This window comes from Haemaphysalis longicornis, unplaced genomic scaffold (genome assembly GCF_048455015.1).
Source record: "Haemaphysalis longicornis isolate Haplotype H1 unplaced genomic scaffold, Haemaphysalis longicornis Haplotype H1 scaffold_156, whole genome shotgun sequence".
Lineage (NCBI taxonomy): Eukaryota > Metazoa > Arthropoda > Arachnida > Ixodida > Ixodidae > Haemaphysalis > Haemaphysalis longicornis.
Genome location: NW_027526263.1, coordinates 89,737 through 103,459, shown reverse-complemented (window position 1 = coordinate 103,459; position 13,723 = coordinate 89,737). Strand labels below are relative to the sequence as shown.

The 13,723-nt window shown below is 49.0% G+C and overlaps 1 protein-coding gene across 1 annotated transcript in view; it reads right to left on the bottom strand.

The window, feature by feature from the left end:
• The window catches only part of LOC144166021 (protein 5NUC-like), a 97,365-nt gene extending 83,865 nt beyond the window's left edge, over positions 1–13,500 (bottom strand). Inside the window, exon 1 of the mRNA XM_077695690.1 lies at positions 13,088–13,500. Within this exon, the coding sequence (XP_077551816.1) occupies positions 13,088–13,303 (216 nt within the window). The 5' untranslated portion in view covers positions 13,304–13,500. The remainder of the gene's footprint in view (positions 1–13,087) is intronic.
• Between the last annotated feature and the right edge of the window lie 223 nt (positions 13,501–13,723).

The following is a 13,723-nucleotide window of genomic DNA, read 5'->3' as shown; positions in this document are numbered from 1 at the left end:
GTTAAATGTGCCGGATCTTTGGTTCTAATAAACTGTGCACACAAAGAATTTTTATGCTTAACCATGACCAACAATTCACGAATAAGCCAAGGTTTCCGAACTTTACATGGCTTCCCTATTTTATTTATAGGAAAACACGAGTTGTAGACTATTTAGAAAATGTTAATAAAACTGTCGTATGCATCGTTACTGGTAGTAAAATCGTATACATCACCCCATGTTTCCTAGCTAAGGCGGGCAGGTGTAATGATCTAAACATTGTTCTCATGGGTGGTTTTTTTTGTGTAAAAATGACATTTAGTGTAAAAGTGGCCATACATAAATGTTTATGTATGGCCACTAATATCGCTAAGCATGACGTCCGCAGTGACGTCAGTGCCCGTGTTTACAATGAAAGCACTTCATAAAAAAGCAGTTTCTTTGGACACACGTGTAGCCTTAGTTATTGCGTTAAAAAACTCGTTGGAAGTGACTGCCGTCATCAATTAACTGAGACATGGTATTATACTTTCATTTTAATGCGAAAGCACACGTTAAGAGGTTGTCGAAAATACGGCATATATGGCCTACAAAATATGATCCCAGGATGTTAAAAAAATGTGAAGAGAGAATTCATTAAATATGTATATGGCCGACAGACGGCAGGCATAGACAGCCGACTGCTCATATTCTTGTTCTTAACTCCTTCTTGAAGGGTTCTGAGCGGGTGTTTTGTCTGGTTTCTTCCCGTTCAGGCACGTGCACATCACCGGCGGTCACCCCTTCATGCTTGGACGGGGGTTGAGAGCGTGCACGAGCGAGAAGGCTTCGCGCGCTCACTGACATTCAGGGCCCTGTGAAGGGCTACTGGATGAAGCGCACAGAGTTCTTGCTGCCCAAGGAGGTTGTATAAATACAACATCCTTGGGCCTGCCACCAGCGGAACATGATACGAGCATGCCTATTACGCCATCGAAGCCAACGTGACGGAAATCATCATTGTGGGCAAGAAGGGAAGAGGCAAGAACAAGGCTTCGACCACGGTGTACATAGCAAATGTATATAGCAACCCACAGCACGGAAACCAAAGATTCAAGACCCTGTTGCACAAGATCCGCGACGCCGCCCACGGCTCTGGGGCCGCGGCGGTCGTCTGCGGGGACTTCAACGCACCGCACGAGGAACTGGGGTACACCCGCACAACGGTGAAGGGAAGGAGATTACTGGAAGACGCCGAGGAAGCGAGCTTCGAGCTGCTCACCGACCCGGCACAACCAACGCGAATCGGAACGTCGACAGCCAGAGGCACCACGCCCGATCTTTCGTTCGTGCACCTGCCGCGAGGCGGGACTGCTGGAATCTCGGAAGCGACCACTACACGGGCTGGAATCTCGGAAGCGACCACTACATCGTCGAAGTCACGATACCGCTCGCCCGCGCTCGCGTGGTCGACGGAACGACCAAACGACGTCAGCTCCTCACCGATTGGCACAAGTTCAGGGAAGCCGATCTGGGCGAGGTGGACGACGTGGAGAGATGGTCGGCGAGCCTTGTCTCCGCCGCCAAGGACGCCACGACCGAAGTCGAGGTACCGGAGGAAGCCGATCGGGTGGACCCGCGCCTCGTCCATCTCGTGGAGGCGAGGAGATCGCTACAACGAAGATGGAAAAGACAAAGGCACAACCGAACGCTGCGCAAACGCGTCGCGGCACTCGGGAAGGAAATCGAGCGCTACAGCCGCCAACTGTGTGCCCAGCAATGGTATGCCATGTGTAGCGAAGCGGACGGCCAACTCCATAGGGGAGGCACGTGGGCCCTCCTGCGCCACCTCATGGACGAGACCAAGAGTAAGGAACATCAACGACACCGCATGTCGCAGATCCTCCACGCCGCGGCCAACCAGCTAGGCGAGGCGGAGAGGCATAAGCGGCTAAACGACAAGTACCTCCCGGCCCCAAACCACATGGAGCATCCGGAATACGACGGCGCGCCCAACCCGCTGCTCGACCGCGAGATCGAGGAGTGGCAGGTGCGCCAGGCAACGAACGTCCTGAACTGTCGCTCAGCCGCGGGACCGGACAAAGTGACAAACAAGGCTCTACGTAACATCAGCGACGCTGCAGTCTCGGCCCTGACGAAGTACTTCAACGCCTGCTGGACGAGCGGAAGCCTTCCCAAGCAGTGGAAGACGGCCAAGACAATACTACTGCCCAAGCCCAACAAGCCGCCGGGAATAGAGGGCCTGCGCCCCATCTCGCTCACGTCCTGCGTGGGCAAGGTGTTGGAGCACGTCCTCAACAACCGGTGGCAGCGGCACTTGGAGGAGAACGGTCACTACAACGACTCCATGCTGGGATTCCGGTCTCGCCTGGGGACGCAAGACGCGATGTTGCTGCTGCAACGCGAGGTACTAGAACCAGCCGGAGGCGTTCCGCAGAAAGACAACCGGGCCATTCTCGGCCTGGACCTGCAGAGCGCCTTCGATAAGGTGGAGCACTCGGCCATCCTTGCCTGCGTGGCGAAGCTCAACATGGGCAAGCGCACGTATATGACTACGTAAGATCCTTCCTCACTCGTCGCACGGCGAGGCTAGAGGTGGGAGGCGAACGACTCGAAGAGAGGGAGCTAGGAAGCGTCGGAACCCCGCAAGGGTCCGTGATATCCCCGCTTCTATTCAACTTCGTGATGATCGACGTCGCCAAGAGCCTTGACGCGCTTGGACCGAAGATCCGGTACTGCATCTATGCCGACGACGTCACGATATGGGCGACGGGCGGCAGCGACGGCGACATCGAGGCCGGACTGCAGGCAGCGATCGACGCCGTGGAGACCACGCTGAGAGACACGGGGCTGAAGTGCTCGCCACAGAAGTCCCAGTTATTGGTGCTCCCACCACCGGGAAGATGGAGAAAGCGGGCCGCGGAAGAAGCGGAATGCAACATAGTCGTCCGAGCCGGCGACGGCACGCCGGTCCCGCACGTCCAGAGCCTCCGAGTACTGGGCATGTACGTGGACGCCCACCGCACGAACGGGACGGCAGCCAACCACATAGTAACGAAGATCGGGATAACGACGAGACTCGTCAAGAGGGTCACGACGAGGTCCCGAGGAATCCGAGAAGCGAGCCTCCTGCGACTGCTGCAGGCCTTTGCAGTTAGCCACGCAGCATACGCGGGGGCCTTTCACAAGTGGACGGAAGCGGAGAGGAAGCGAATCGATGCGGCCATCCGCAAGGCGTATGCGGGTGCCATGGGCCTGCTCAATGGCACCAAGACGACGGCCTTGCTATCTCTGGGAGCGCACAACACGCTCTCGGAGATCGGCGAGGCCCAACGTACTGCTCAATTGACGCGCCTGGGCCGCACCGCGGTCGGCAGGCGGCTGCTGGAACGAGTGGGCCTGTCCTCCCCCGAGGAACAAGACCACGAAACGTCTCCACTCACGGAGTCAACCATGCGAAGACTGGTGGTGTATCCGCTGCCAAAGAACATGGGTCCCGGCGAAAGGGAGGGACGACGAGCGGCGCGAGCCAGGGCGCTGCTGCTGCAACATCAGAACGACGAGGGCGCCGTCTACGTGGACGTGGCCAAGGTCAGGAACAAGGACGCCTACGTGGCGGCGGCGGTCGCCGCAACGACGGGCAAGATCGTCACGTCATGCAGCGTGCGTACGAGGAGCGCGAGCCAGGCCGAGGAAATGGCGATAGCCTTGGCGGCGCGCTCCCCGGGCGTGCGGACAATACTCAGTGACAGCAAGACGGCCATCCGTAGCTTCTCGCGCGGAGCCGTGTGCGGGGCGGCTGCTAGGGCGTTGGCAAGCGACGAGTCCAAGTCGAGGCTGACACTAAAATGGTTGGGTAGGGACCTGATACCAGGATCTCCGAACCGCAACGAGGAGGCGGATGCCGCGGCCCGTGGTCTCGCCACGTGCCGGACCGCGGCCGCGCCCGCCTCCGAAGACGCGACGGCGACCGAAGAAGAAGGCGAGGAGCAGCTGCTCGATTACGGCGACATCCTCGCGTGGTACAGGGAGCAACGGCGTGGCTTCCCGCCTCCGCACAGGGATCTTACTCGGTGGGAGGCGGTGAGGTTGCGCCAGCTCCAAACCGAGACTGTGCTGACCCCATCGCTAGCACGACACGTGTGCCCTGAGCTCTACGTGAGTGAAATGTGCAGTGTGTGCGCGAGCGCGAGAGCCACCCTGGCTCACATACTCTGGGGATGTGACGCAGACAGCGCGGACGGTCCGGTGTTACCGCCGTAAGTAGAACAGCGTGTGGGGTCTACGGACCCAGAAGACCAGCGAAGGGCCGTCCGGCAGCTCGAGGCCGCACTGGCGCTGCAAAGGCGAAAGGGGGAACCCTCAGTAACCCGAGCGGCGCCGGGGCACGAAGGCCTTGAGGTCTAGGCCCGCGTGACATTAGGATTTCTAGTGTAACGTGAGATAGGGTGAACCCCGCGCCCTGCGCGGCCGGAGGGAATCCCGCATGCTGGAACCCAATAAAGTCTACTCTATCTCTCTCTTGAAAGGTTCTGAGCGGGCGTTTTGTCTGGTTTCTTCCCGTTCAGGCACGTGCACATCACCGGCGGTCACCCCTTCATGCTTGGACGGGGGTTGAGAGCGTGCACGAGCGAGAAGGCTTCGCGCGCTCACTGACATTCAGGGCCTGTGAAGGGCTACTGGATGAAGCGCACAGAGTTCTTGCTGCCCAAGGAGGTTGTATAAATACAACATCCTTGGGCCTGCCACCAGCGGAACATGATACGAGCATGCCTATTACGCAACTAGCATGAAGGAGGAGGAGTACAATTTTTATTGTTTCGAAAAGTCTTGCGGGTGGAGCCCTCAGTCCACGGGGGCGCAATTGGAGCAACCCGCCGTCTTCGCCCGTTCGATCAGCTGCAGCTGTCTGCTGAGGCAAGAGCTAGCGAGTTCTCTCTCCCACTGCTCTCGGGAGGGGTTCGGGATGGGGTCGATGTGGGGGTTAACTTGGCATTCCCATACTATGTGGTAAAGCGTGGCAGGGACGCCGCACTGTCTGCACAGGGGATCGTATAGGGCGCGGTGTATAGCGTGCAACCTCGTATACGGTGTGGGTATGTGTTCGTCTGGAGTTGACGAAGAGCAGTCTGTTGGGGCCTGGTTAGTTTCTCAGAACCTGGAGGGTATCGCATTCGGCCAAGCCGGTAATGCTGTGTGAAGAGAGTAGCAAAGTATGTCGCCGCTTAATGTCATCTTTGCTTAGCGGTGCGAATGAGGGTGCTGAGTCGTAGTGACAGAAAGAGGGAAAATACGCAAAATGTAAAGGATGGTGATAATAATGAGAGGACTGCATTCTTCTTTTAATTTCGAGAGTTTGCTCTACAGCATAAAATGGTGGGGACGAGTGAGGCTAAATGTAAGGGAACGGGTAGTTCTAAGTGAGGAAGTCTAAAAGGCTATGGTGATACGTCCCAAAGAGCCAGCATCTGTAGTCGAGCGGCCGGCCTGGGTTGAGTCCCACACTGTTTAATACTCGCCGTTGGGAACGCTGGAGACCACGGTTAAGTCCACAGAAGGAGTGCTTGGGCGTCATCATCATTTTTTGTTACTTGAAATGCTAGACTCGGTAGGGGTGTGTCCTTACTCGTGCACAAGCGTTTTTAGTGTTATCTTGAAAACGACTACACTGTCGTATTGGACGACTATAAAGCTGTTGGGATTCAGTGCTGTGATCACAAATCGCCTATCGGGGATATATTATGACAACCTAATAGGCGCTTCGAACAGTTTTGTGCGCTTCTTACTGAGTTTTGTGTTGCGCAGTTGAAAAAAAAAACGAAGCTTGTTGTTGGTGAAGATTTCAATGTTTAATTGCCTGATCGAATGTAACCCAAGACGGAGATTATTCACTTGTATCACCAACGCGAACTACAGTGAGACTATCTATACAACTGCTGGAAAAGTGTGGCAGACGTTCTCGACTTTGTTGGATTTTTTGTGATCAACTATACATCCTCATTTGCAACAGCTGACTAGCTGCCGATATAAGTGTTCACTTAGCTGTTCATGATTGTGAAAATGGTAACTCCTTCAAAAAAGAAGGAAGAAGATAAACAAACTCTTTAAACCACACCTTAAACCGATCTTGAGCGCTTAAAAACAGCATCATAGAGCCTTACATGGGAACATAAATATGCGCTAAAGAACGCTGATAGGGCTTATATACGAAACTTTTCTATAGCTGCGGTAAAGGCTACCTACACCGACAATTTCACCCCTCGAACTGTCAAGCAGGCAAACAAAATGCGAAAGCTATTCTGCAAGAAAAAAGATAACAAAATCAGTCTTTTGAAAAGTTCATTGAAACGTCAAGCAAGCACATAAATAGAATGCGAAAGACGAATGACGAAAGGTATTCTACGAAAAATTAATTCTAAAAACCGTCTTCATAAAAAAATTCTTGAAACAAGAGATCATACTGTTTTTCAAGAACATAAATGTCACAAAAACGTTTGTCAACGTACGCCTTAGGGATGAGGAAGCCTATTCCCACTAACCTTATCCATCATGATACTAAGAACTGTGGCCGAATATGGAAGAAATTTGATACTGTGCTGTGTCGTGCTCGTGGTCCAAATTAGGTTGAATCGCTCCCTCATAATGGCATAAATGTTACTGATTAATATCTCAGCCAACCTCCTAAATAACTTCTTCAGGAACCGATTTTTAACATCAAGCATTTCAACGGAAGAAGCTGGCGCTTATTACCGCGTGTTCCACGAAACGAAAGCACCGTGTTTTTGCCCAACAGATGGAAAGCAAGTTTCCTCCACGATGTTGAATTATAATAACAGAAGTGTGGGCGACGCTGACAGTTTGCAAATAAAGTTTTTTAAGTCATGATCATAATCATCAGCCTACTAAGGTCCACTGCAGGACGAAGGCACCTCCCATTGACCTCTAACGACTCCTGTATTCGTTAAACAGGTGGATAATGTCGAGTGTGTCAGCTTTTCTATAAGTGAATGGGCAAGATCAGGATAGCCCTGAAATTTTTCATTATATTTTTCTCCCAACCGTTGTAGATCAGAATTACCTTAGCAGTTGCATTGACAGTGGAGACTCACCGGTTGCCAAGATTAAGTTGAATGTGTGCATGGCACGCCGCGGTGGCTCAGTGGCAAAGGCGTTGTGCCTCTGAGCCCATGGACGTGGATTCGATTCCGGGCTGCGGCGGCCGCTTTTCTAATGGAGACGAAAAGCGGAAAACATCCGTGCGTTCGAGATTTCGCCGCACTTTAAAGATCCCAGGGGCCCTATTCTCGACTGCATAAATTCTCTCCATGCTTTTTGCGTAAGCCAAACGTAAGCAATCAGTGACGTGATGCACCTATAGCTATGACGACATGCAGTATGATTTGACGCTTCACTCATAAAGATCACAACCAAGGTATCAAATATTGCTCATAAAAGATATAAAGACACTTGGGATGTATTATAAAAATTAGGATGATATCTGAGGCTGGCTAGGGAAACACATTTCTTTAGATCAAAATTAGCGTCAACATCACAAGGCGATGAAGTAACTCCCTGCTTGAATGCAAGCTTGGTTGCGTTATCACCTTTGCGGCCGTCCCCATCGTATGCTGCTGTTACAAGTTTATGGCGTGATCACAGAAAAATACGGTCGCGACCATCGCTTGTATGACGCATAAGGGCCTGATAACCGCGGAACGTAGTGATGTCGCCGATTCATTCATTCGTCAAGCTCGACTTCAATCAGAACTGAAATGAACAAAAGTCGCTTTTCTTTGTTATTTTTTTCTTGAGTTCGATCATGTGACCCAGCAACTTACCAGGAGGAGTGTGGACAAATGCAATGCATTGGGTTCTCTTTGTCATAGAGAGGCTTGCACTTCCCTCTTATGTTGCTGTTACACGAAACAATTTTTGTGTTATTGCCAAACATAAAAGCATAGTACGGCACGTTATTTGTATGCTCCGTAATCGCTGACTTGGGAACAGTCAAAACTATTATTTCTTTCTGTAGAAAACATGCTCTAAACCGCCCGTCATGCGAAACTGCGCCTGCTGCAAATTAACGGTGTCTTCACTGCTTCGAGGTCTGCCTAACCATATAGACAGGGGGGACGGCGAAGCCCTGCGTGGCCTGACCCGTCTCCTCCCGCCGGACAAATGTTCAATAAAGTCATTTCTCTCTCTCTCACGCGGCGCCGAAGGTCGGTGAAATGTTTTGCCCTATTTCACGGCGACAGCAACCTCCATTTTCAAGCTGTTACGTAACATTATGTCACGTTTACGCAGGCTGTAGTTACCAATGTGTGATGTGATCGTTCCCGCTAGCCGTTTAAATTACGTCACGCCTTCTCAGCCAATCACAGAGAGTTCATGACATACAAGCCGTATTATTCTTGAATAGCAGACAAGCGTACGTTGTCATGTCCGCTGCATTTCGTCTAGTTTTTTGTTGCCGGCCAACAATGATGCACTTTCAGTAGACGTCATGAAACGCCAAAGTGACGACAGCACACATAACCGCATTGCCAACTGGGTGCACGTTACCAAAATTGAAAGCCAATCAGAAAAGACTTCCGACAAATTTCTGGAGTAGCCAGCTCCTGTTTGGGTTGGAGCTAAAATCTCCAATAAATAATTATTTCTCTCTCTACAGTTCACGGTGAATTTAGTGCGACGATAAAAGGGCTCCTGGGGGTCAAAATTAATCCGGAGCCCTCCACTACGGCGTGCCTCATCACCTGTGTAGCGTCGGCGCGTTAGTCATTAGCATTACCAATGTGTGCGTGATCAAGTTGAATGAGTGGGGCCTTGATAATTTCACTTACGTACTTAAAAAGCCACAAAGGCCTAAAATTCATAAGAAGCCAAAAGACGTTTGTGGCTTTTTAAGTACGTAAATGAAATTATCAAAGCCCCACACACTAAACTTGATCGTGCAGACATTCAACTTAATCTTGTCAACCGATGTGTTTCCACAATCAATGCAAGAAAAGACTAAGTGGTGGGTGGTGAAGGGAGGTTGCGGTGCTATCATAAGGGGTTGTAGAGTGATACGGATATGGGGTGAGGATAGTGGGGTGGTAATAGGTGCCAGGAGTCTGCGCAAGATGTATTCCTCGTAGGTGGATAGGGGAGGGTGAGGGGAAGGGTATCGAAGGGTATCGATGGTGCTGTACGTGGGTTCAACCGTGGAGAGGGAAGGAGGGTAGGATCCCAGGTTCGCCCGTGCTAATGGGAACGTCCGGTAGTGAGGTGCTTCATTCCCTGCAAGGCCATTGTGACCGGGGGTCCGTGTGATAGTGACTGTTATAACGTGATAATGACTGTGGCGGTGGACAATCACCTTCCCCCATGCATGCGTAGTCTGTGATACTACTATCGCTACTATCTGTATGTATTATTTACATGACTTTATGTTAAGGTGGTAGGCCCCTATCAAAAGTCAATCTTTTTATCCAAGTTGCTTGTTGTTGTATTTTAATCATCCCCAAACACTCTACAAAGAAATCGCGTTCCTGTCATGATTATTTCTGAAGTTACAGCGAGTTTTCTAGCCCTAATCCTGGTATTCAGAAAACGAAACTATATTGTATTGGTCCTATAATCAATAATTCTTGTTGATGCATTACTAATTCGAATGTTTCAGATTGTCTTTATTCTGTAGCCTTACTGACAGGTATTTTTATTCTTGTCTATTCTGATTATGATTATTATTATAATTAGTTTGGGTGTTACAGCGAGTTTTCCAACCCTCGTTTCACGAAACCAAGAATTATACCTGTGCTACACGGCCGTTTCAAAGGCCTTCCGTAGGCCTTTCAACAAATTGTCTATCGAGTACCCCATTGTAAATACATAGGGCGCATTTGACGGTGAGCGTTCAACTGCCAATAGAAAGTTGCCGTGTAGCACAGGTGTAAATTATTTGCCGAAATCCATCCTATTTCCATGACATGTTGCCTATTTTCAATATTACTTAGGTATTGTATTTTGTCTGGAATGTCTGGAAGTAATGAGAATACTAGCTGACGCAAACTATGACTCCCACATAAGAATTTTTTAGATAATTTGCCCAAATTAAGGTGTTTGATCATAACTTCCAACTTAGTGTATCACAGTGCACAGCTGTAAAAAACAATAACCGTTTTCACCACATTGTATCTACACTAAAAAAAGCGTTCCAAAGTGTAACCCACGTCATCCTGACGTGTGGCACATGCAAAAACCACAGGACAAGTATGCCATTCAGTCATAGCGTTAATGTCTTCCAGATCTCTTAAATTTTTAAGCTTTTCACAGTAATCAGCCAAAAGATGCTTGAAATAGATGCTCATGTGATGTCAATATTCTAACAATGACACTATATTCGGACATAATTTTTTCCCTTCTGTTGGTTTGGCGTTCTGTACTTGCTCAGCGTCATTTGCTCAACTTTTTTATTCAACTTTCTTTAGAATTTCATTTCTTGCATTTCATTGCGTATATTTCTTTATATTTAAATTTTGTTTTCTCTCACATTGTTGTCTTCCCGATCTCTCGCAGCCACCTCAATGCATTATAATCATCTCCATCTGACGTACCAAGCAGCTGCCACTAGCAAAGATGGCCTCTCCAGCCAACAATTGTCAACAATTGTCCAGCCAACAAAGAGAAAGAGAGACAACTCTTATATAAATAAGAGTGATCTCTCTCTCTCTCTCTCTCTCTCTCTCTCTCTCTCTCTCTCTCTCTCTCTCTCTCTCTCTCTCTCTCTCTCTCTCTCTCTCTCTCCTCTCTCTCTCTCTCTCTCTCTCTTTCTTTCTCTCTCTCTCTCTCTCTCTCTCTCTCTCTCTCTCTCCTCTCTCTCTCTCTCTCTCTCTCTCTCTCTCTCTCTCTCTCTCTTCAACAGGATGCAGCCTGTGTGATGGTTTTTGTCAGCGCTGTTTGATATCTTCCTTTGTAGTTTGTAAAAGAGATTTTTTTTACGTTTGCCAATTTTAACGTTTTTACGTCTTTTTACGTGCTGCTGTCTTTAGTTATGGCAGTCACTTTGTGAATCTTCTGATAACAGTAGCTCCTTTTCTGGCTGCGCCATGCTTGTACATTATACCAAGGAAAATAAATTTGATTTGATAAGTTATTCCACTATGGCTGCCGCTCAAGCGCATAAAGAGCAGGCTTACTGTGATTGATTAAGTATTTTTGGCTAGTATGGGTTGGTGTTGACTAATGTGGATTATTTAACCACCGCCATCTATTCCTCCTAAAAACATAGGCTCATATCTGTTTCTTTGAGCGTACTCTCAAACATATATGCTTGTGACGGCTTTGTCACCACCTTTTCCTAGCATTCTCCTTCCAACAAGATCCTGACCGGCCCTTTCTAGTTTCCCCTGTACGCGAGTTAACCTCGTAATTGTGCTGACGCTGCGCTAGGGACAACGCCTGCCTTGACTTTTCTTATTGATTCCGGGTTGACCGCGGTGATGACTTGATTGAGGTGATTGATGATGAGGTCATGAGATCTTTTCTCTTGATATCGCATTTTTTCAGCGCTTCTTATTTATTTCATTTTATTCTCCCTATTATTCATTGCTTATACTTGCTTTTCCTTCTTTCTTTTCTTTTTTCGCCTCACTATGTTCACACCCATGAAGGAGCAAGCCCCGCCGCTCGTGAGGCTAACCGCTTCAGTATTCATTACAGCTTGTTCTCTCTCTCTCCCTCTCTTTCTATCTCTCTATTCCAGCCTCTGTGAAAACAGAGCAATTAAAAAAGGCGAATTTTTTTTTTCCATTTCTAATTGTTGAACGCTTAGGCATTACGTTCAACTGGATACATTGCAGTGTGTCTGTTGTCACGAGAACTTCGCACCAACATATACACGCATCTCGTCCTGTTGCGAGCATTTGCTCACACAGGTCCGTGTTCTCTACGCTGCCACCTTCAGCCTCAAAAGTCAATGCAGCCCATTTTGTGCGACCGTATTAAACCACATTTCTTAATGCCTCGTGCGGCGGTTTTATAGACCGATATTGACTTTTCCGCTTCCATCATTGCGTTCACCTAACCATCTCGGATTTTTTAACTTTTTTTTACTGAATGGCGCTAATAGGCTGCGTGAACCTTGTCTTCAGTTTGCTAGACATCAAAGAGAATACAGCGCTATTTCACACCAAGACCGAAAAGGAAGGCAATGATTGCACGCGCTCCCTCTTTTCTATATTCCTCTCAGGCCACTGAGTTCCCGCGATTTTACTGCACGATATAAATCTGCACCCTCCTTCACATTTTTTTTTTTTAACCGTACAACTTTCTGTGCATTTCCTTACAGGATAATTTGCTGCATGCTTCCCTGGGGTCAAAAAGGTGCTGCCCTCCCCGTGCTGCTCTCCTTTTCACCTGCATATGTTGTTCTTACGTTCAAAAAGCGACCACTCAGGAACCTGATAAAACCATGGCACCAGAGGGATGGATACTTGGATAGGAACACCATGAAATTCTTTACAGCAATCTAAATAGTTTTTCTGTAATGCGCTGCCAAAAGTTACTGCCCGTTCATTTAAAGCTGATAGCTTCCATGGCCCTGGAACCCGGTAGGTAAAATATTCTAAACTTGAAGCTAAACCCAAGGTAAGCTTTACCCTTCAATGTTAGCTGCACGAAAATACTTTGCATTAGGCAGGGTAATTCCAGAGTAATGACTTCTGAAGGAACTGTAATGACCCGGAAAGCTGCACCTCGCAGGTAGCGTTTACGTAGGTTGAAGCGAATATTTAACCAAAATGTGTAGAACCTATATAGTGACCCAAATTTGAAGTGCGTTATGGCTAACTCTATAGGGGTGCGCGCGGAGTTCAGAGTTGGCGTCCAAATAAAAATTTCCTGCTTGAGCCCAGCGTTGGTTCTAGCCCAGCCCTACCATTACGAACGCATTGGTCAGACTCGAAACAAATGCTCTTGCAACAGACGCAAGCCCTGAATTCCGCTCCGGGTGCACGGGCATCCTCGGCTGCACCTCAGCGATGCCCCAAAACACCAAGCCAAGGCAATAAAAGCCCGATGGCAAAGCTTCGCGCTGTTGCACGCGATGTTTGCATGTACTTACTTTAGCTGTGATCCTGGTCACACCGCCGACACATTTTCCCTCTTCCTTGTCGCTATCGCTGCACACGCCGCCATATATCGTGCTCTCCTCAATGTGCGAGTGAATATCGTTGGTGTGCAATATCGTTAGCTGCAGTGCTGGAGCGATGCCGTTTTGGGCGGCACTGTTGCCCTCCCGTATAGACACAAGTAGGAAAACCACGGTCGAGAAGATCATCTTGGAAGCGCGAAACACTGCGCATATCAAGCACAATTCACTGAAAAGGACTAATGCACCCTCCGAACTTAATTACACGTGCGTTCGCTAAGGGAACAACCTTTGCACGATGAAACATTGTCGAATAAGATTTTTGTCAGCTTCTTAAATGATATCATCCGTCCTTCCCGCGTGCGTATGGCAGCCGCTTCAAAGTTGACGGGCTTTCTTAATGTCAAGTACTTTTCTGGATATGAGTACAGGACGAATGACAATAAACAATGTCTCGGACGTCACCGCCTGCTCGCGGAATAACAGCTGCGGACAGTAGACGGAAGCCGAATGTTGGAAGTGCAGTGCTGAACTTTGCGCGTATTTCAGCCCCGTAACGCATCTTGACAGCCTTACATGGGCAGGCGCGTAGCCAGGATTTTATGAGGG